The 25,000-nt window shown below is 39.7% G+C and overlaps 1 protein-coding gene across 5 annotated transcripts in view; it reads right to left on the bottom strand.

The window, feature by feature from the left end:
- Positions 1 to 25,000, bottom strand: part of LOC127365638 (E3 ubiquitin-protein ligase SH3RF3-like) — a 90,369-nt gene that overhangs the window by 56,209 nt on the left and 9,160 nt on the right. For 3 of the 5 annotated variants that reach the window (XM_051403945.1, XM_051403943.1, XM_051403942.1), the window contains exon 2: positions 3,117 to 3,161. The exons of the other annotated variants lie outside the window; for them this stretch is intronic. In XM_051403945.1, coding sequence (XP_051259905.1) covers positions 3,117 to 3,161 — 45 coding nt within the window. The remainder of the gene's footprint in view (positions 1 to 3,116; positions 3,162 to 25,000) is intronic. 5 annotated transcript variants of the gene reach the window in all.

The raw sequence follows: 25,000 nt of genomic DNA, 5'->3' as shown, positions 1-25,000 counted from the left end.
TAGCTACGGTTATAAGCTGCCAAGCAACATTACCAAGCTAATGAAGCCCAAATTGCTCGGTTTTTGAGAGCAAGATGACAATGTTCACCAAATGATAAGCCACCAGCTGATTTTCCTCTATCTTCTGCAACTGGAAACTTTGTTTGAAATAACAGAAGACACAGTCCATGCTAGTAAACCATGCTGGCTTGTACAGCCTGTTTGATCATCCGCAATAAACATTGCTGCTTCCCCAGTCAGTACTAGAAATTCAATTTTTAATGGAACTCTGGGATATGTATTATGAAAATGAATGTGACCACGAGTTGCAGCCACAGATTTAGCAAAACATAAAAAAATAAAAAACAATCTTTAGGATTAACACTTTTTGCTGAGTAAATGAGTCTGATCCAGTGAAGTGTAGCGTACTGCACAAACAAATGTTCCCCCAAAAACCTAATTATTCAAATTATTTTTCTACACTGCTAGACACTTTTATACAAATAAAAGTATCAGAACGAAAGCATGACACTTCACCTCTATAAACCACTTTGTCAGGCACAGAAGAATAACAGCATCAATGTCAGTGACACCTGCTCACTGGCATGACATATGAGGTACCTACTCTACATGGAACAGAGCCATTATCATATTATTGTTCCTGCAAGTCAAAATGACTGCTGTAGGAAAGGTATATTTCTCATATAAAGACACACCTCCTATGTACTGTAGGTGTGATTGATAGCATGTACTGTATAGATTGCCTGTGGTCATTAATTTAACACTTCATTACAGCTCGTTAGAACTACAGGGGGAAACTCTTAGCTGAAAGAATCCTCTAGGTAATGACTACAGCCAGTACAAACACTTTATCTGGAGGAGTTTATTCTATGAGACAAAGTTGTCAAGTGTTTTACAAAGCACAGGGTCCTATATACTGTGATATTTCTCTTTGGCAAAAACCTTTATGGAGCAGAAATACACCACTGCTGGCTGAGGCTAGAAACACTGTATACGTGAACATCCTGTTGATTGAAGTCCATCCTCTGAAGAAAGACTGCATTACCCTGTACATCTCTTTTTCTTACACATCATTAACGCCAGGAGATGCTTTACTGCCTATTTTAACAACTGAAACAATCTAACTTTCTGCACTATGCTTCGTTGCATTGCATATTATTGATAGAGTTTAATGAAACTGCATCACTGAAATGTATCTTAGAGCTACTATATAAAAGCTTTGATCCGCATGAATAGAAGGATAGAAAGACGGTTTCATTTTAAATGACTACAGCAAAATGCAAAGCCCTCAAAACACTTGAGTGGAAAAAAGAAGAAAAGAACAAACAGAATTTGTCCTACATCCAAGCAAGCAGAGTTGAAATAACATGGATCAGTCTGCCTTGAACTCATTTCTGGACTACTTTACTGTGAGAAATTGAGGGTAAACCTGGGCAGAACTACATCTGAGAAAAGGTGTGCCGCAAAATCTTTCATTTTTGGCTGGGATCATAGTAGATCCCTTTTGTACGCAGTACAGAAGAGAAGACATTTACAAGGTTTCTCTGTCATGCTCAAATGATTCATTCAAACTTTTGGACCAAAAATCAAACATTCGTGTACGAAGAACTAGATTTCAAGGACCAGAGAAGTTCCTCTATAGTTAAAAAAATGAGAATGTACCATCATTATGAACTTCTGGTTCTCTCCATAATCTCAATTTATGATCAATGACACATGGTGTTAAGAATATTCTCACAGTCCCTGAAGAGTAAAAGAGTGAATAACAGATTTATAAAGGCTGTGATAGAGCAGAGAAAAAGAAATTCACAGGCAAAAATTACACCAATATATATACGTTTTGCCTCTGGTGTGTATGTGTACTCTTTTACTACTATCTTTTTAGGATGGAGGACAATGTAGCTTATTGACAGTTTGCCTTCAGAGGGCACTCTGTAAGCAGGACAACTTCCACCAGCTCTGAGCAATTCTTCAAATTACACAGCTGCAGCCCCAGCAACAATTTATGTTTTGTTTATTGTTTGTTTTCCTGGATTGATTTCCATCAAAGTATCACGTGTGACACTGCTTTGCAGCTGACGTGGAAGTCCTGGGCGTTAGGCCCTTCTAACAACAATGAATTCAGTCATGGCTAAAAATAGAAATGATCAAACAGCAAACTTGGATCACCAGGGACACTGAATCTGTCTCCATATTACATCCAAATTAGTTTGTGACTTTTTTTTCCAGAGGCTATTTTTTCTCATGCACTTTTGACTTAGACACTTGACAGTTTAGAGTCATATAAAACATGGGAAGTTGCATTTCCATATGTAAAACCATGACTAAACCTTCTGTATATGAGCAAAGCATAGGAGCTTAACACCAAACAACATGAATATGATCTGATCTACTCCTGTGAAACTGTCAGTCACTGAGCGAGTGTGTGTCGACACTGGCGATACAGTGGAAATAATCTGGACCATTTCAAATCCTCTCTCTTTGGGAAAAGTAAACAGTATTTTTCCAGTCTTTAAGCAAATCTCCATTTCAAAGTGCACAAAATGCATAATTTTGTGCCCCTTTGCACCTTGCTACTTTGAAATGCTAATGATGGCTGTGGTTCGTGCTTGCTGGCCTGTGTGTGTGTGAGAACGAGAGAGCACATGTGTGATGGAGTGTGATTGGTTTGTATAGCCTTGCTGTTGACTGAATGACGTCTACAGCTCTCATTTGTCCCGTTTGCTCTCATTTGTTACACACACAAAACCTCAAATCTCTGAGAACCCCCTCCCCTCTCTCTCTCACACAGTCACACACACACACACACACACACACACACACACACACACACACCCCTACACACACCCCTACACACACAGACAGTCCTGCAATGCTCCATATCTATCTTGATGTACTGAGGAAGGTGAGCGCTCTTCCAGCCATTACTCCTCATATATCAAGTCATGGACTCTGCCGCCTCCCTGGCTATTGCACCTATACATCTCACACACCCACCCTGCTTTTATCTCTGCAGTTACTCCGGAAAAGGTCATGACCTATGTAGGGTTCATTAATCACGCGGCACAGACTTCTCTGATTGGTGCGTTCACATTTAACACAGGGCGGAGACTGACCTTTGAAAAGCGAGGGGCAGCGATGGGGAGACCAGTTGTTAGGGTCTGCAATATAAAGGGGTGATAAGCACGATAAGTGTTTAACTCATTCTGGATGTGAAAGTCTATAAAGACAAAGAGAATGAAACAGGAAATATGTCCCTCAGGATATAACTTCAGACAGTTTGACTTGTTCTCCTCCTGTACGACCAGATTAATCTTCAAGTGGATGGTCTGATGGTTTTGAAGCAATATCTCTCACTTTCCAGGCCTCTTCTCTCACTGTGACTTCTATTCTTTCCTCAATGTGTAAAAGATGACTTCTCTATATTAACACTTGTACTTTTGGTTTCAAGTCTATTCAGGGCTGTGTGTGGGTGTGTGTATGTGTGTGTTAAGGATCTCTCTTGGCAGTCGGATGAGCTCTAAAGGAGATGACAGTGAATAGTAAAAGAAGGGAGGAAGGATGGATGTAGCAGTTGGGAAAACATGGTGGTTTATCTACAGAATATGTGTCCTTGGAGGAAGAAATAGTAAAAGAATGCCAAAATGAAATTTGAGGGCCAAGCGATCTCCAGGAAATGTAGTGCAAAAGCCTCAATCTAGACAAAAAACAATGAGGATTGCCATATTATGCATCTGGGAACTCATTTATAAACATTGTGCGTGCCCAAAAGAAGGAGGTTTGAAAGAAGTATACACCACTTCCTGTGCGGAAGTTAAACAAATTTAACAGGAGCTTGTGTGCAAAAGTGAAGTGGTGAAATAAACCTGAATGTTTTAATGAGCCATACTCTACAATAATTACACCCTGTCATAGGAGACATCTATAGCTAATCAGTGTTTGTTTGTTTGTTTTTCATTTCAGAAACTAGATATGAAATGACAAGCAGCTAATGAAGTGCGATGCGCTCTTATTAAGGAACGCCTTCTTAACTGTTTTTTTTTTCTCTGTGTTTAAAACTCAGATCAGACCTCAAGATTATTGAAACCTAAAAAGACTAGACACCTCACACAAAATAATTATTTCCACAAGATTTTTTGTGTTGCTAGGCAACCTCCAAATCCCGTAACCAGATATTGTACCTAAAGAGAAACAGCCATCCATCATAAATAGTTTGTCTGGTAATTTATAGTGTCGGTTTACATTTCAGAGAAGGTGAAGAAAACGAGGAGAGACATCAAGTTTTGATGAGATGCCGGCAACAAGAACTGTGAATTCTTCAGTTCAGTGTGTGAAAAGTGAGGTGAACTCCAGGTGAGCTGTGGCCCTGCTCTGAAACCTGATTAACTGGATTATAAAATAATTTTCGCTCACGGCACACTACACTGTTGTGCCAGTTGATTGCTTTTTTCTTAATTTTCTACAAGTAATTTTCTACCGCTATGAGATGTTGACGGTCCTATTCCGGCAGTAAAAATTGTGTTTAAAATCATCATTACAAGAACTATGGCAGATACTGTAATGGTTTGATATACTGCTGACTGTCAGCAAGAACTAGACAGGCTGGAGCATACTTGGTCCAACTTGATGGTCTGATCGGTCTTGCTGCCAAAATCATACTGTGACTATATACTAACTTTAATCAAAATGCCCTAAAAATTATAAGGCATGATTCCATCTTTAGCAGATTTCCTTGTTGGTTTGCGTGTAATCGCTCGCTCTGATTTGAACATCAGGCCTGCAAAACTGGATGAAAAAGAAAGCAGTTCTGGGCTCCTGGTTAGCTCAGTGGGTAGAGCTGGCGACCCATGTACAGAGGCTCAGTCCTTGCTGCAGCGGCCCCGGGTTCGAATCTGACCTGCGGCCCTTTGCTGCGTGTCATCCCCTCTCTCTCTCTGCCCCCCTTTCCTGTCTGTCTTCAGCTGTCCTATCAAATAAAGGCAATAAAAGCCCCAAAAAATACTTAAAAAAAAAAAAAAAAAGCAGTTCTGAGAATGGGGACGAACTTTGCTCCACTTTAAGGGTGTCGCCGCTGCCACTTGGCAAACAAAGCTACAGGTGTAAAGTTCACTATGGACAAGGTTATGTGGCTGAAACTCAACTAAACAGCAACATTTGAAGCTTTAAATATAGCTTTATTACAAACATAAAGTTAAAGTGGGTTCTTGCCTTAAGTGCAAGTGCAAGCATGTCTGCCCAGATGGAGCATGGACAAAAACTCTACATGAATCAAAGGGGTAGTATTAAGCTAAACTAGGCTATATAAATAGATAAATAAACTTGACATCTGCGTTTGTGTGTGTGTGTGGTAGGTGTCTCACACGTGTCTGAGACCCCAGGGAGCTGACTGGGAGACGTGGAGGGATTGGGTAGCAGCGTGTAATGACTTTAGGGGCCATGGGGTGGGCTGGATCAGGTGGCACATTAGGTGGGTGGACCACAAGTCGTCTGTGAGCACACACAAACACACCCACACACACTCAGAGGAATACCGCAGGCAATATTCACAGATGTACAGTATACAGTAATGTATACCAACTGACACAGGCAGGAAGACACACATGCAAGTAGTTAAAAGCACACACAAACACGCACACACTGCCTGTTCAGATAATCTTGCATAACAAAAATGTGGTTCCCCTTCCTGACCTTCTCCTGACTCATCTTGACCTGGTAATAACCCCGAACCATTAGCAGACTGTACGTGTGTGTGCGAGCGAGTGTGTGCATGTACACTGGTATCCTCAGCTGTTCAGCTCATTCACAGTGTTCAGCTGCTCCACCGAGCTGATTTCTCTACAGTGTCTTCACAGCTCTATCTGAGCCTCTGTCACTTCACATCTCTACAGGGTATTATCTCACTTGCTGCCATTGCATTTTCTTCAACTGTTAATTAACCTGTCCCATTGAATACCGCTGTTTCTGAGAGAAAAGCCCAAAGTGCCATGACAAAGATAAAAGCTGTGGAGGCCCTTACCTTTGCTACCACCTACAGTAAGTAACAGGCTGGAACTAAAGTTGTTATCCCTGTAGAACAGATGAGAAATGACAGAAAAGTTGACATTGTTCTTTTATTTTGTTCTCAGCACTTTTATCTTCTGTAGTCCAAGGATAACAGCAGCATTAGACTTCAATGTGTTTGATTTTCTGATCTTTCATTAGAGAGAAAACTGACATCCTGATTTTAGATTTTTTTTAAAAAACAGCTGGTTTGGGAAATAAAACTGAAATGTATTAATTAGAAGTGTTTCTACTTATTATGCATATATAATGTGTATGTAGTAGTGTACAAATTGCTGCTCTAGGGAGTCATCCTATTACTTTTGAAATGCGTACAGAGTTCTTAAAACCCACATATTCTGTCTGTGTCTGATATTATTTTATCATATCCTTCTGCATACGCACATACAGGACGTCGTGGGATATGGGAGAGAGACCTATCCGTAACAAAGACAAATATTCACCAAATCCCACCAGACAATGCATAATTCATCACATAGGGATTTGAATTATATATATCGATCATCAAATATTTACAGTATTTGCGTTTTTCAAGAACGGGCTCTGGATGTAGTCTTTCTCTGGATTGGCTCAATGTGATGGGAGGGGGGGAGCAAAACAGGATTTTGGTTTCACAGGGGTATAAAACAAGATGATGAAATGAGATGGGATCAAGTTTGATCCTTTTTTTATTCCTTCTCCCCATGAGTTTTGAAATTACATTCTTGCACTTTGTTTAACACGCTTTCTTTATTATTCAGTTAATTTAAATTTCGATAAAGGTAAAATGTCTCATACACTACAGCTTTAAGCTACAGAGATATATAGATCTATAAATCATATTCTCTAGATGTAAGGGGAAATGCTTGTTTGGTACAGACTCCAGCAAAAATTACATCATCATTTTTCATGTATTTCAGTGACAACGAAATGGAAAAATTACCATTCACACTAAAATCGTGACTCATATCTAAATCGCAATATCTGTCAAAAGAGCAGACTGATGGCAAATTAAAAGGTGGTAAAATGAGGATGAGGGGAGCCACCAACTATTGAGTTAAACCATTGTAAGCTGTTATATACACACACAGGCACACATATGCACATGCTTGTCATCCAAGCCCACCTCATGTCAGACAAACAGATCTGCTTGATCTGTTTGAATTTTCAGCCAAAAAACACAGGTGGGCGAAATAATGGGAACATACAGTAATACAATATACTTCAATCCAATCCAACAGGCCTGAAATAAACAAGAATTTGAATTACAATAGAATTACAATAGAATATAGCCTAAGCTGTTCGTGATATTTTGTCCACCCCTGTTTAAATTGCCCCAATGAATAGTGGATTTATTCCTCCAGAAATACATGGTTTTGGTTAAGATAAGACGCAGATTAACTGTGTATGTATGTGTGTGTGTGTGTGTGTGTGTGTGTGTGTGTGTGTGTGTGTGTGTGTGCATAGGTTATAATTATTTTTAAAGGAGATTAAACCCTTATTTTGGCAAACATCTTACTCAGAAATTATCCTTCTTACATATACACACACACACACACGCACCAACACACTGATGCGCTGTAGGGGAAGTGTGATTGGGAAGTGGGCCAAATGAGAGGGAGAGTCGCGTGAAAACGAAAGAGAGAGAGAAGGATTGAGAGAGACATTGAACATAGATAGAAAGATAGGGAGGCAAGTAGGACAGATGTACCAGGCCACAGTGGGTCAGATAACGCCTCACTGATGGAGAGAGACAGAAAGAAATCTGATCCTCTGATACTCTTTCTTTCCTTCTCTCTCTCTCTCTCTCTCTGTTCCTCTGTATGTGTCTAGCTCTCTCTCTCACCGAGTCTTGCAGTCAAGCATGCAGCTGTCAGCAGCTCTGCCACCTTCTGTCTATGGCAGCTCAGTAAAATACAACTCCATCAAACAGAAATTGTACTGTATATTAAAGGCATTCACGGTTTGGTACATTTTGGGTGCAAGAAAAAAAAAAAAGAAATGCAAAATAATGTAGTAGTTATGTACGTAAGCACAGCAGTGATTTCAGCTAAATGCTAACATCAGCATGCTAACATGCTTTATGTCTAGCAGAAATAATGTTCATGGACCATGTTCGCCATCTTTGTTTGAGAATTTTGTTACTTTAGCATGTGTTTAATCATAAATAAAAGTATTAGACACGTTGAAATTTGGACCTGATGATGGCGATGAAAATGTCAGTAATCACCAAGGTTAACATAATTAATATTGCGGGGAACATGGATGTGTGTACCAAATTCCATGGCAATCAATAGTTGTCAAAAAATTGTACTAAAGACCACAAATGCGAACCTTATTGTGTCGGGGAAAAAAATCACTGAAGTCATTAAGCTCTTCTATGGACCACGAATGTCTGTACAAGATGGCAATTCATCCAGGAGTTGTCAGTCCGGACAGAAGTGGCAGACTGACCGGCTGACATCCTAAGAGTCACACTCACTATGGCGTGGCTGAACATTGTCTATTAACACGAGTGCAGCGTATTAAAATTAACTTAAACCGATAATTAGAGCCAGAAGTGCAGTTCAAGCTGTTCATATCCAGTTCAGCATGCTCATACTCAGTCAAGACTCACTCTATTTTCAAATTTTACACAGTTAAGCAGCTCTCTACAGCCCTGGAGGTCCAACTGTCAGTGGTGAGAGTGACTGCCGGTGCAGTGGATAATTTCTGGTCAATTGCAGCTTGTGCTCTTTTATACAGAGTAGGCACAACCAACTGAGTGACGCACACATGAAGGAACATTATAGCAAGACTGAAGCTTCGGGGGCTGAAGGCTGCAGATCTATGATACACTGTATCTTTCAATTTTCCTGGAAGCACCCCACGAGACTCGGAACCTTGATAAGAGTCACGGTTAATGAAAAAATTAGATAAGACTTCATAATAAAGGAACTTGATTAGTTATAAAGAAGAAAAACATTAATTTGATAGGAGTCACAATTTAAAAGGAACTAGATAAGAGGCATTCATGAGTGATAAAGGAACAAGAGGATTAAAGTTGATACTGGAATACTTGCATTACTTGGGAACACAATGGGCATCTGTCACATGTGAGTGAACATCAAAACACATCTGACAATTTAATATTGTTTTGTTTATGAGCAAATGTATATACATTATGGAATAATTGCTTTTGTCCATTAGCAAAGTAAAAATTATCTATCTGCCAATAAACTCATTAAATTACAGTCAAATAATAAATGCGTTTTTTGGAGATTGTGACCAGCTTTAATGTAGAAAATGTATGTCTTGTAATAAGCTTAACAGATCCAAGAGTTGATATTTTCTTGAGATACAGGCAATGTGGAGGGTAACTGATAAATAGGCCACATTAGAGCAACAGTAACTTAGGCAGAGGTTAGTGTAGATAGAGTTTATCTACCAAAAGGGAATATGCACTGGGGTTCAAGACCCCTTTCATTCTACTCTGCCACATAAATGACCAAAACTGTGATAATGAGAAAATGTTGTTCTTTTCTTCCGTGGGCAACCAAGCATAAGTTCATCTTGGAGGGAATGCAATTTCACAACACCCTAATGTATTTCAATTGCAGGATAATGTGCAGACGTCCTATCGAGAACAACGCACAAGCAACAGAGGAGGAAGATGTCATGATGAGAGAGTAGGAGGGTGAAGAAGGAAATACACAAGTGAGGAATAAAGTGTATTAAAAAAAAAAAGGGAAGGGAAGGAGCAGGCTGTGGTGTCAGATGGAGCAGGCAGATGGTTGGAGGATGCGTTTCCAATCAGCCTGGAGATAGGGGTGAATCCTCAAACACTAAATCCAGAGAAATCTTTACAATCAAAACACACACATATCCTCACTATAGGCCAGCCTAAAGGTTACAGTATGATGACTAACTCCCACTAACGGTGAAAAAAACTGACAGTCAAATAGTAGGACCACTAACTAGCTAGTGGCAGTAGCTAGTACAGCTGGCATATCCAACAGTGCACCAGTAAGTGACTCCCTGTGTTACAAGAGAAAAGGTTTGTGTTGCTACAATCCCTTGATACTTTGGTCCTGGTTTTTGTTTTTCTGCAACTACTACTCTACAACTATCCTAAAGACTCAACGATTAACGATTAAGTCGACTATTAGGAGGCAGCCCTACAAGTCACACCTAATAACTTTTCCTCTTTAGGCCTGAAACAGTCTGGGAAGTTTAGAGGCTCTCTTTGGTCAAACTGCTACCCATTCATCAATTACATTGAAGAGTTGATGCACCAATGCAAACACGAAAATTACATATAAATTTAAAGAAGAAAAATGTACTGTATAATGTTATATGTATAGTCTTTGCTTTTAGAAACCAGTGTATGACAGTATGGTACTAAAATCTTCAAATATCTTCACTGGAAACTGTGCTTTGTCAGATTTGCCACTGTGTATCAGTGGTACCATTATGTATGGTCACATGTGGGGCCTGACAGCAACGGATTAGGAGACAACAGACCCCAGGCACTAGATATGGAAAAGAAACACTGCATAGAAGAAAACCCACAGATTGAAAGAAGGGACTCTGTAGTCATTTAGTGTCTCTTTGTGGCTGTTTTGCATCTCTCTTAAAGGCACACAAAGCCGTAGTAGTGAGCACATAAAAATGTTCCTTACACGATTATTCTAAAAATAAACAGCTGCTGCATTATCCTTTTTTTTACTATCAACTATCAATATGGGACTCAAAAAAACAGTATCTATCATTTCCATTTTTTGGTTCAAAGAGGCCGGATCACTTAAGTATCAGGAAAATTAGACTTGAATGAAGAAAAGGCTACATAACAAAACAATAACACGTTTTGAAATGGCTGAAGCTGTTGAAATAATAACCTATTGTCCAATTGAAAACACTGACAGAACAGGTAAACATCAGTGCATGTGAGGGAGTTGGTATGTGTGTTTGTGTCAGGTGAGGAGGGATGGGTGGGTTGTTGATGTCATCAAGAGGCTGCAGCTGCTCGTTGACATCATTACCACAGGACAGCTGAGAGCAGCTGCAAGGCCCCAGAGAGAGAGAGAGAGAGAGAGAGAGAGAGAGAGAGAGAGAGAGAGAGGGGAGTTTAGGTCATTGAACCAAAAGTCCCTGTCTCTTGTGTTTCTTTTTGTCCCTGTGTGTCTTTTTGTAGCAGCCACAACCGTTTCCTGAACAAACAAACTAAAAACACAAACTCTGCAGAGTTTCACTTCGGGACCTCACACACATTCTGCCAAAAATACAGCGTGGAGGAGAGTAGATTGTAGCCATAATTGCGGTTCAGTCAGTCTGAGACACACTTAACCAACAAGGACTACTTTTTACTCTCTCTCTCTCTCTCTCTCTCTTCTCTCTCTCCCACACACACAACATGCTGTATATTTGCTATACATGCACACATGCACAGAGAATCTGAGACAGAGTGTGGCCAGATAGTGTGTAGCTAAGAAAACCTTGCCTGTATGTCTGTGTGTCAGAGAAGTCTGGCCAAAACCACAAAGCCAGGCAAAGCTACTGCTGGTACAGACGGACACATGCAGACACACATACACACCTTCCTCCATCTGTCTACTTAGCGGGTCAATCATAAGCTCATTCACGCAGAGAAAGAGAGCGAGACTGCGAGGAGATCTGTGTCCCGCTGGGACGAAAAACACATTCACATACTCACTATGTGAACCGAGCTGGTCTGAACCAGATTATATAGGACTGAAATGGGATTATATTGAACCGAACTGGATCATGTGGTTCTAAAACTGATTATACTGAATTAGTGGATTATACAGAACTGGATTATACTAGACAGATCAAGACTATAGTGGAGTGAGTAGGAATAGATGGCAGTGAATTAAAGTAGACTGAATAAGATTAGAACGAATTGAACCCAGTTTTACGGCACTGGCAAGAATTTGAGTGGAATTACTGGTAATAAAATGTTAATGGGTTGAAATGGATTAGTTTAGTATAATAGAGGCGTATCAGCACAATATATGTCTGTTCTATCCTTCATGTGGTGTAGCAAGGTTTTTAAAATTTACACAAGTCCAGACTAATACTGAAACAATTAAGGAGTTAATGGATTAGTCAAACAGCAGAAACATAATAGCCAATTGTCATCATTATTATTATTATAATCAATCAGTGGTTTCAAGTCACTTATCAGGAATATAAAGAATTTGTGGAAGGATTTGCATCTTTACTCTGGTTCAAACTGCATTCATTGTTTCCAACAGCGTATTATAGCGGAGATATGTCTGAAATAAAATAAATACACCTCTGCACATTACCTCCACTAAACAATTTCTGTGGGATTTGCTGCTTTTTCTTAATCATATAGTAAATATATGTCCATTTTCCAAGCAATTTAAGCACAACACTTTGGGTTTTCAGTACTTTTTTCATTTCATAGATTAAACTAGTAATCAGGAAAAAATATTGGGTCATTAAAAGAGTTAGTCATGTTTAATTACTGTAGTTCACATTTGTTAATTTCAGATAAATTAAAAATTCAGTTTAGCTAACTTCTTTTATTTTCATGTAATTAATTACATTACTGGGCAGCAGCATGGAGTCTTAAAGGAGAAGTCTGGTAAGATTAATTTGTCGTATTATCAATGAATCCCATGGAAAGACCAAAACCAGTAATGAATTTATTGCCTATGCAGCTAAAGCCTAATATAGCTTATTAATCTGTGCCGTGGAGTGACAGGATTAAACACACACAATGGTGTCCTTCCTGCTAAAGTGCACAGGAGCAGGACAGTAAATCCCAGGGTGCTGCTTAGTCCGTGACCTTCAGAAAACTCAAAGGTTCCCCACAGGGATCAATAGAGGAGCTTATCATTACCGACAATAAATTGGTTTCAGTTCATTATATTTCATTGTGTTCTTTCTGGGACGGTGCTGTGAAATACCTCATTCAGATGGCAGGTCAAACAACGGTGGACAAGGAGACACACACACGGGCAGCTCAGATACCACATACAGGGAAGCCTCAGCCCCGCGACCACAGACCAGACTGGCTCCAAATGTCTCTCTCTCTAACATACACACACACACACACACATACACAGATGTCTGCAGACCACCAGTGGGACACCAGACTAGCCCACCTGTCCACTTATGGACCACCAGTGGCTAACGGATCAGTGTCTGTTGGTGTGAGCCGAAAAAAAAAAAAAAAAGAGACTATTGGAAAACCAATCAAAACAAAGCCATTTTTTATCTGCACGTATGCGTATATGTGTGTATGTGTGCCTCATGAGCCACGAGCCCTGTCATAAGATTCAATTATGAAAAATAAGAGATCTTTATTCCCGATTGACAACAGCAACACACACAAACATCTGCAGGGTTCAGAGCCATCTGTTGTTACAGACTGCTCAATCAGCCCCGGTGTGTGTGAGTGTGTGAATGCCACATATCTTCTTGTTAGACATAAACCATTGTCTTTTGTGTGAGTGTGTGTGTGAGTGTGTGTGTGAGTGTGTGGTTTCTGAGAGCATGTGCAGCTTGTGGCTGGGAATGTAGCCTGTCTGCGAATAGGAATGTCAGTCAGCAGAAATTCTATGCTTTATCATAGTGAGAATATGCAGAACTATACTTACACAGACAGTCAAACTGATTACTGCTTCCATAATATGGAAAAAATATATAAAACTATGTAGGAAGAGGGAAACATTAACCCATAAGCTGTTTAAAAAATAGATGCTCTGTGGCAGTTATGGGAAGATTCCTGGAAGGATTTTAACACTACAAAGCACTGCTTCAGTGATAATGGATGACATTTACTTATAAATCAATGTGTCTCATTTTCTTGTTATCAACTTTTTATGGATTTAACAAGGCAGAGCTGACAACACAGACAGCTGGAGCAAAAAGTTTGCATCCCAACGAACAGACCTCGGGCACGATGCGTCCCTCTGCCTTCAACTTTATCCCGTGCATTGCCAGATGCTTCCCCCGTTGACACGCAATTGTTTTTAACATTTGTTGCAGTCCCACCCAGTGTTGGAATCCTTGCCTATGACAATTTCCAAAAGCCCAAAGTAATGTTTTGAATTAGCTTATTTTGTCCAAAACACAAAGATATAATACATTATATAGAAAAGAGGCTGGGAAAAAAGCTAATGTTTGGTATTTTTGCTTGATAAATTACTTAAAGCAACATACCTTAAAATAACAGCTTCACTATGATTTTGATGCTACATTTAGTTGTCTTACTCTGCACCCTGTATGCCTGTTCTTGCACTATGTAACATTTGGTTTGGGCTCGGAGCAAGTGTGTAATGCTTTACAGCAGCTGTCACACTCCACCAACTATGTCACTGATTTTAGTGAAACTGGATCATATTTTATAGAGAAAATGTTTTCTGGTTTTCCCCTCTGATGTCCTCCTGCTGTTTTGCCTTAACTTTCTGTGATTTACAGAGTTTTCTGATGGACAGTAAAGTAACTGCTGAGAAATGTAGTTGTTAGCTGTTGGCACTGGGTGCTCAGAAGAGTGTGTGTGTGTGTTTACACTGGTAGAGCCAGAGCCAGGACAACGGTGTCATGCCAGAACCGGAGCGGGGTGAGTGGTCAATGTAACCGCGGGGCTCAGCAGCTTCTGAGGACATAGCTAACCCTTACAGCTGTTTTTCTAGTAAGTAATATTAGCAGGCTTGCTTTGTCTTATGTTGCTGCACTTGCTTGACGTTTGGCTTAGAAAAGTTTTGATTATAACTAATCATAACAAATGCACGAGTACAACTGTCCATATTTACAACAGTGGTATTGCAACAGAGGGTGCCAAATTGAACAAACATCAGAACTGTTGTTACTTACTGTCCATCCACCGATTTGCATAGGAAGATCTTAACTTGTTATTAACTTGTTAACAATTTTGTGTAAATTTAGTATTTGGTGGTATTATCTTGGGTTTTTAGTGTCAGTGTCTTATACACAAAAAACAAAAAAATCTGAGAGAGCACTAACAATTTCTAGTTTTTGGTATTGAAACATATAATTTGGAATAGGAGTGAAAATACAAGCTGCTGTATTAGCAATTGTCAATAAAACAATAGTGTTGGCCTTAAAAAGCCCACATCAGCTGGGCACTACTGGGTATGTGTGTGTGTGTTTTTGCATGAGTGTGTGTCTATATGCATGCACCAAGGGACATGAGTGACTTATCTGGGACAGGGACATCACAGGGAACAACAGCGGTAGAAATTCAATTTTCTGGTGGCGATAGAAGAGGGAGTGAGAGCGTGACTGAATAGGTGTGACTGCAGAGGTTTTCCTTTAATACAGCCAAGATCATACAATACACAGAAGAACAGGCCGCCAGGAAAAGCCTTCCTGCTGACATTGTTTTATGTCTTAAAAAGTGTGTTAGAAAATGTGTGTGTGTCTAAAGCTGCAGCAGCTGAATTCAGCAGATATAAAGGAGCACTATAGTGTCACTCAAAACCAGAGGGAGAGAAAAGAGAGAGCAAGAGAGTGCAGGGAACAAAGAGGAAATAAAACAACGAGGCAACAGCAAAACTGGAGAGAGGACATTAGTCAATTGAAGAGGATGGCTGCTATTGTTCAGTGTTTACCTTGTTTTTTTTTTATCACTTAGAGGCTATATTTTAATTTAGTTTTCGCCAAGCAGTCATTTTTTCCTAAACTCTTGCATCACTGCACTGAATCATAAAAACTGCTTCCGTTGGACCTTTCCCTGATGGGTGAAAGGCTGAATCCCAATGTCCGGATATCACAGCTCTTGTAGACTCGCGGACTTTGTGAGCATGTTCCCGGGAAGTCTGCAAGTGCTGAGGGTTGTCCAAACCCACAATTCATCCAGTGCACAAGATGCCTCAAGTGGATTTTCTGCACACTTCAAGAGAGTCTGCTTGGGGTGCAGACTTCACCAGACTTCCTTGATTTAATTGCCTTTTCCAGATGCTGACTAAAAAAAATCCCAAAATAACTTACTATGAATGTGTAAAACACTTACTTAATTACAGCGTTAAATCATGTAGGCCGGAAATTATATTTAACCACATCAAGATACAGAAATATGACTGTTGCTTCAAATGTTTTGCAATGAGTGAAACAGACTTGAGGCCTGTCTTCAGGCTTATAGCGTTGCAGTCTCACAACGTTGCAGACTTGATGTGATGACGAGGAACACGTCACAGTACACATGGTGGACATTTGGAATCAGACAAACTTCAATTATGTTGCGCATCTGACCACTCCCCAACTAGTGCTGTCACAGCTTCCATCAGCTGTCGAACACAAAACACCTGTTGTAGCAGCCCCAAAGCACTACATGCAAAACAAGGACCACAGTGGACACAAGCATTTCCTAGCATGCCTTGGACAATGGGCAGGGAAAAACCCTGGACACCAAGATCCACACCTCGGATCAATTTACAGTTTCCAGTCAGGATGTGGCATCCCTAGCATGAGCCACTAACTAATTGCTGGTAAATTTTGGCTGTCAAAGCTATTGGCTACTGTGGGCTGTAAGAATATTTTCCATACATACTTCAAACTCTGCTGCAGCGCTGCATCAGGACTTAAATTTAGACCACCACAGCAATACATCCTGCACTCAAAATAAAAATTAAAAATATGCCACTGAGAGACAAAGCAGTGTCTCTTCCTGTAAGTGTGAGACACTAAAATCTTGCCAGTTTCAACAAGATATGTAAACAGAGAGAATCCAATACTGGTTCTACTCTTCAATCCCCCTAAAATATTGTTATTTTTCTTTGTCCCAGTTGTCAGTCTTCAAAGTGTATACTGAGAATATCTATTAGGGGTGTTTGGGAAAAGCAGAAGAATGCAGATTTTCTGCCAAGATGTTTGTGTAGGCATAACAGTTCTCACAAACACTATTTCATGCTTTTACAGGAGCTTGCAGCATCACTTGGGTTACAGTTTCAAAGCACATTAAGCAGCATCACGTCTGGGTTTATTTTCGTCAAAGTTATTTTACTGTATAGTAATGCAGCTCGAACAGAGGAAAAGTTTGCTCATGTGAGGCAGTCATTTTGCTAAGAAGCTGTAACATCTCAGGAAGCTAATTTCATGAATCAAGGGGCATAGTGGTGATGACTGCTACTACTTTTGGTACCTTGGTGGCTGCAGGTGTGCAGGGTGAGAAAACCAGGGTGGCATTATCACACATTCCCAGTGTTCAAGGGGCTGGTGTTAGGTAATCATCGTAACAGCCACATTGGCTCTCCTCATTCCCTGTAAAAGCAGTACTCTCCCACCATGATGTACCAACACGTTTGGTTATGGAGAGTGGAGAGTGGAGTTTCTTTTGAGAGGAAACTTGCCTTGGTAGCACACACAAGTGAAATAGAGAACAGTGCAAATGGATATTTGCAAAGGATAATTATGTCTGTTTGTGTTCATGTTACTAGACTTATAAAGGAGTATTTATTAGAAGTTTTGTTTTTAATCACACCAATCCAAAAGATAACCACATCTGCAGTTAAAACAAAGTACAAAGTACAATAAATACAATAAACTTAAAAGCAAAAATGCAAATGCTCTTGCTTGTCTGCTTATATGATTATTAGTGTTGAATTTTGTTAAATCTGACTGTATCTATATGCATTATCGTTTCAAGATTGCCAAAAACAATAGTCTCTTTACGTGTTTGGGTGGTTGCATGAACTGACAATTACTGTTATGATGATGAATTGCTCCTAAAATATTATTAGGTTTTTATTAAAATCATTTGTTTCCTGTCTACAGGTAAATCTCTATTGCAATTATACATGCAATGCTTGAGGCGCTACTCTTGTCAGACCTGTTGGAAATTAGCTTTAACTTTGTGGCGCTGGATGAAAATAAAGAACTAGGTATAAGTCTGTGAGTCCAGTGGTACTGTTGATTTCTGAAGCATAAACTGGAAGACTATGTCGAACACTGAGCCACGACCAATGATAATTTGCACATGAACACAGACGTTTGTGTAGTTATTTTTCAACAAGCCTGGTGCTGCAGGATTTAATCACAGGAACCACAGTGGAAGGAAAAGCCATAAAGCTGTTTTGTGTGACAACCACCGGAAAGAATTAAAGACTGATCTTAACTCTGCCTTCCTTGCAAATTGCCATAATAATAAAAGAAAAACACATAAGTATAAACATTTTTCTGGACAGTTACATGAGTCATCTGTGTGCTTCCGCAGCTACTTAGTTAAGTGAGTCACCAAAATACTGTCACAGGTGTCCAGTTTGTCAGCCTTGTAAATATACGAATAAATAAATAATTATTATTATAATCACTGAAATGACAACTGGTAGATTTGATGCATCCAGTAGCCGCTGTGGCTGGCCAACCAAAAAGTTATTTTACTCAGGTCAAACTTGCAACACCCAATGCCAGGCTCAGGTTGTGGACACTTCAGGCTATTTTGGGTAGGTTATGTGTTCATATACTTTGCACTAGCATAACAACTGAATCATACATTCTTTTACGTGTTTTTTCAATATATTTTCTTTATTTTTGTAAGACACTATCAGTTTTATTTCTCAGGACACGTTCAGTGTCCTCCAGCGAAAACTTCTGCCACTGCAGCTTTCCTTCCTTTTATGACACTGACATTAATAGTTGTTCAAGCCTAGGGGTATGTTAATATACCTGTAATTATACAACACAGTTTTCTGTCATTTCTTGTCATTCCCAAGAAGCAAAATGGAAATGAACAGTGCTTGGATACTGGGAAGACTGGTTGCAACAGAGAAAGAGGACGCATGAAAGAGGGCGAGATAGAAAGGGTGTGTTGATGAGGAGAGAAATGGGGTTAATGTATGAAAGAATGTGTTTTCAGTGAGGAAAAGGGAAAGCCATGGCTGCAGGGTCTGACACTGTCCCAGTTTTACAACAGTGCCAGTATCTCCTGTGGCTCTCCAGCACATTTCCACCCAGTTGATTAATGCCGCCATCACAACCATCGCCAGCGTCTTTGAAGACTGGGAAAAAAAAAAAATTCCACATGATCCACATAAAATTTCTGTTCAATGCTGCACTCAGTTTTAGCCTAGTTTTAGTCTTGATTGCCTGAGACAAACAGTTCTGGGACATGACGGCATGACGGTGGAACTAGGCCATGACAGCACACTACAGCTGAGGTTGTTCTGCAACAAATTAAATTTATGGCTGAAGCTACTGTGGAGTTTGCACAAAATGGTTTTCTGAAAGCTGAAGTCACTAGATTTTGTGTCAGTAAGAGACAGTTTTATGGTATCAAAGGTGTTTTTACAATTTCTAGTTTTATTTATCACTTTTTATGAGCAGAAATTATTTCCTTTTTTTTTGGTGTGGATGAAAAGGTTTTCTTTTTTTCGCCGCACTTTGTGCAACAGATTGATAAGACAGAAGCTGCATTTACACACCACAGGACTGTGTACAGACAGGAGGGGGTGAAACAAACACACATTTTACATGACAGACAAAGACAAAATTGAGAATAAAATGAGTCATGAGTTACAATCAAGGCCTAATAACAAAAGCCCATTGCATAACCTTAAAAACACATGATGGTCAAGTTGCTTTTTCCCAGTTTCAACAAAAGACTGATATTGGACATGCTATGAGATCTCCCGATGGCAGCGATATGCAGCTTGTGCCAGACAACAGCATGGTGACCTATGGTGTTTTAATAGAGCTGGCAGGACTGGGCAGAGGAAGCTTGAGATGAGTCTGGACCTCGGCCAGCTGTCTGAGGACGGATGAAGAGAATGAATGGAGAGCTGAGCAGAGAAGTGGCTGCAGTCATTCCCTAGAAGTCACTCTCTAGGCGGACAAACATCGCTCAAAGACAAGAGATGAGAGTAATGAAAGAGAGGGAGCAGAGAAAGGAGAAATGAAACATGAAAGAGATGACAGTGATGCACAGCGGCAGAGCAAGTCACTGAGGGCTTTAGTATTCAGAGAGAATACTAACTTTTAGTTTGAAGACTGTCAACGTTTGTGCCAGTTAAATAAAATGACACATTATTGATACACTGGCAGCCATCTTCAAACAACATCTCTGGTTTCATGTACAACTGTGTTTGATGGATGTGCGTAGATTATAGATTTTACATTGTAATTTGCTATGTTTTATTAGCTATTTAGTATTTTCTGTTAAAGGAACACTCCATATCAATTTATTTTCAGGGTTAATTTGTCTAGGGGCTCAGACACTGCATTTTTTTTTTCAGAAAGTCTTTGTGATGAACTGGGCGTGTGGAGTTTGAAACACCTGAGCTGGGTACTGGCTTGTACTAGAGGTAAAAGTCTAACGCAAAATGCTATTGAGTTGCATTATGGGAAATATAGGATCTAGTGTTTTGGGGGCTTGAGCCAAACTAGTTCACTTCTACTTCGTCCTGGACCATTCCTTTTTATTAATTCTGTCTCTTGCAGGTCCATCAACTTAATAGACATACAAATGCATACTGTAATGAAATTATTTTGGAACATTCAAAAAATTTGAGTACTATGTTCTCATTTCTATGTATATTTACCATTTGCCTCATTTCTTTTTTAAAAGACCAGTGTGTAGTCCTGATTTCTTCCAGCTCAGCGTTTTGTTGGTTTAGGGTAGTTTGACATTTAAATCATGGTACATTTCACAATGCAGTAAATACTGTATGAGCTTGCTCCTTCTTCCTTGCCATGCTTGCTTCTCTACTTACACAGATGTGTCACTGATCACTTTTTTGCAATACTGTGATACATAATAGCTATGTTGCATTATGGTGTATGGTAGCATTACCATGAGCAAAGTATCCTTTATACATACATTATATATATATATATATATATATATATATATATATATACCCTCTCTATATAGCATACAGTATATTGAAGATATTAGTATGGACAGCCTTCTGGCCAGTATGTCACTCTTGCAGGCTGTGTAGAAAGTAGTAGAAAGATAGATGATGGAGTATGGGAGATTGATTGCAGCAGGGATTTACAACAGAATAATAACTGCAACAGCTCTATCTGTCTCTCTGGAAATGAGATGTGGAGTGGAGATCATGGACCAAAAGTTTCAACACACACACACACACACACACACACACACACACACACACACACACACACACACACACACACACACACACACACACACACACACACACACACACACACACACAGAGCGAGAGAACAAAGAATATGACTCAAAGAGGATAGAGGGCAAATTCACCTACACATTTCCTAATACCCACACATTCACATAAACAGATAAACCCAAACAACAGAGTTGCTCATACAAGCAAAGACAGTTATTTTTTATGGTTTAGTCATTTTAGTCATGACTCAACTCTTTGTCTGTACAAAAAGCCCCTTAAAACAAACACAATCAGTCAAAAGCTCCTGAATGAGTTGATAAAGTAGTGTGTGTTTAATTTCCATCATTAGCCTTTTTGCAAACTTGGAATTACTTACTTCACTGACATTAATTAGGTAGTGTAGTGGGAACAGTGTTGCCAGGGTCATTTTCACAGGTTAAATAACTAAATGGGACTGCTAAGTGAGGCAGTCTCATTTAGGCTGTACATTTTCTGTTTACCCAAATAAAGTCTGCAGTCAGGTTTAGACTTTTTTCCATCCACAGAAAGTCACAAATGTAACTTTAAAGGAACAAATTGTTGATATTAGTCATGTTGGTAGCACTCTTATAATATCCAAAAAGGGCATGAAAATGCTATATTTACCACCTGGTTTCACTATATATATGATGTATATCACTAAATGTGCCTATGTCCTATGTCCTATGCCATATCCAAGTCAATATTGGATGATATTAGAGGTTCAGATTTGTGAGTCACCAGCAGCCAACACTTTTGGTGTAGCTGCTTCAGTTTCCCACCATCCGCAATAGCTGTTGTGTGTTGCACTGGCACACGTAATGCCTACACATAGCATTGCTGACTATAAAGTGTTATCAGCAGTTGGATGTGATATGCACCTCGCACTAACAGCCAGGTAAACACACCTTCTCCTCACACTGGGCAGATTTCAGTTCAGATTTTTCCCATTGAGAAACTCACACATTTAGTCTCTCGCAGACTGGTACATGTAAATGAACGGCACTGAAATAATCAGAGACAAACAGCACAAACTAGTTGTTTACATAGCAAGTGGGAATTTGGTCTTAAAGAGAAAAATTATCTTAATTATCTTATCTTAACCCTAACTACTGTAATTTTGTGTCATAAAGAATTGACACCTACTAATCACTACCACATTAGGTGTGATATTAGATTGCAATTACTGTAAACAAACAAAACCACCGCCGAGGGCCACTGGCAGCCTAAAATTCCACTATAACTTAAACAAATTCCATGAATTTTATTATCTGGAATATAGGTTTTCAGGAAACCTTCACTACTCTGAGCACAAACATCAACCCTGCCTCTTTTTCCATGAAGAAAGTAGATTTATATTAAAGTGAAGTAAACCTGAGATCCATACTGCTCTGTAGATATGTCTCATCATCTTTTCTTTCCTTTCTACTTCTCTCTCTGTGTTTATTAGAGTGACACCTAATAGCAAGAATAAAGAGGTCAAAGGTTAGAGATTGAGGGTCTGTACAATATCCAGTCAGTCAGTTTAGTGTCTCTGGAGAGAGTAAAGCTTTTAACATTTAAGAGCAGAGGAGTTTGATCGTACCACTGTTTCCATTGTTCCCAGTCTAAACAGAACATAGCCGGATGGAGGGTGGTATTTGACCTCACTTTTCTGTGCTTACATAATCCCTGTCCTGAAGGGAGAAAACTGCCAGATCCCTCTTATACACACACATACATACACACACTCCAGACCCAGAGTCAAAAATTCACTACATAACTGCCACAAGGCTTTAGCGTTTTCCTTCCAACATTCCCTGGACACTCACTTCCCTTCTAACAAACTACCATGACTAGCTACACACCCTTTAAACACACACACACACACACACACCACCAACCTCATTATCCAACCTCAAGTCCAGCACTATAAAAGGTTGAGAAATTCTGCTTAAAAACACACAGCAGCCAAACAACACACACATGCACATGATTTATACACATACAGTACAAAATAAACACATATCATTTCATTTAAGCACACATACAAACCACCACAACATGCATATGCCAATTCAAATATGCACACATACTCTATATACGTAAAATAAAATAAAATAAAATACACATACGCGCGCACACACACACACACACACACACACACACACACACACACACACACAGACACAGCCAGGAGTGGATGTTTGGACACAGACGTCAGAGTGGAAAGCTGATCACGGTTGTACTGCAGCCATGAGCACTGTGGATCAGACTGTATCCCGAAATAACCTGAAATGTTCTTATCTGACCCCCAAAAATTCATATGCATGCAGCACACATTGCAGAAGAATAAAAAAAACAACATTAAAACTACAATATTCCTGAGGTCAAAGTTTGTTAATGCGTAAAACTCATTAGTGAGTTTATGGTAGCCACAGTGATGTCCACTAGTACTGTAATGATATTGTTAAGTTTACAGAAGAAAATCCTTTAGGAGGGACTGAACTACCTTTAGAAAGTTCAATGAGTCCTAGGGGTAAAAAAAGTATTAAAGGGGAAAAGAATGATTTCACAAAGATCCATAAACACTACTGGTGATGAATTGAAGTTGAGAGCTGTGAGAATGAACAGCAGGTCGATGAAGAGGAAGACCTGTATTTGCTGCCATGTTTCCAAATTCCCTTCAGATGTGTGTGTATGTGTACGTGTATGTGTGAGTGTGTGTGTGTGTGTATGTGTATGTGTATGTGTATGTGTATGCGTATATGTATGTATGTGTGTGTGTGTGTGTTGTGTGTGTGTGTGTGTGTGTGTGTGTGTGTGTGTGTGTGTGTGTGTGTGTGTGTGTGTGTGTGTGTGTACACTGATCTCTCTTCTCTACTCCAGCCAAGACACTGTTTCCTGCCAAGTCTAAAGTGGGTGGTGGGTGCATTTCAACATCTCTCCATTACAGAGAAAGATGAGGAGTAGGAGGAGGAGGAGGAGGAGGAGGAGGAGGATGGAGGAGTCGTTTTTGCAACAAGACAGGAAGGAACTGAATCATATTAACACACGGGCAAACACATACACACACCTGCACTGTCTGACACCTGGAGAAACCACAGTGTGATTCCACGAATCCTTTCCCCCCCAAGAGAACCGTTCCACTTCTTCAAACACATCACCAGTGGAACCTCATCCGTTATTATAACAGACACACATTACATTGCATGCTGCTGGAGGAGTCAGCAGAGTCTCAACACCAAAAGTAAAACTACCTGGAGTCACAAACGATGACTCGGAACACTTTTCCTACATTGTAGAAGCTGCTTGGGGTAATTTTACACATTGACAGTCTCGGCTGGCAGCAGGAGGTGACTCTGGTCCGGTCTGAATGTTGCCGGTTTCATTAATCAGAAACCATGTAATGTGATGCCAGTACAGACGCTGTGACTTTCCCTCCAGGAAGTAGCACATGAACGCCAAAACATGTCGGATAGGATTCAAGATGGTGCACTAATTATGAAGTTGTTGCTTTACACAACATGGTACGCATCATTGCTTTCTTTGTTTTCTCTTGTAACTGCTTACTTGAAAATGTTAATCTTAGAACCTCCTCCAGCTGCTCTTAACAGGGAGTGTAGAACTGTTATTAAATATAATTCACTCACTTGAGGTCAGGCATGAATTTTAAGTATTTATGTGTAAGGAAATATTCACTTAATGATACTCCACCTATTGTGCTAAATTTTTAGAGTCTGACTGATGGAAAATTCACCGATAGCTAGAATGCAAATATGCATTGTGCATCGATATGACTATGCAAAGGTTGCTTGCTTTCTTAAACAAATAACTTTATTAAAAGAATATTTACAGTAAATAAACAATACTACAAA

This window comes from Dicentrarchus labrax, unplaced genomic scaffold, assembly GCF_905237075.1.
Source record: "Dicentrarchus labrax unplaced genomic scaffold, dlabrax2021, whole genome shotgun sequence".
In the NCBI taxonomy this organism is placed as follows: Eukaryota; Metazoa; Chordata; class Actinopteri; family Moronidae; genus Dicentrarchus; species Dicentrarchus labrax.
Note: the sequence above shows the minus strand (reverse complement) of the source record. Positions and strands in the feature narration are given on the sequence as shown.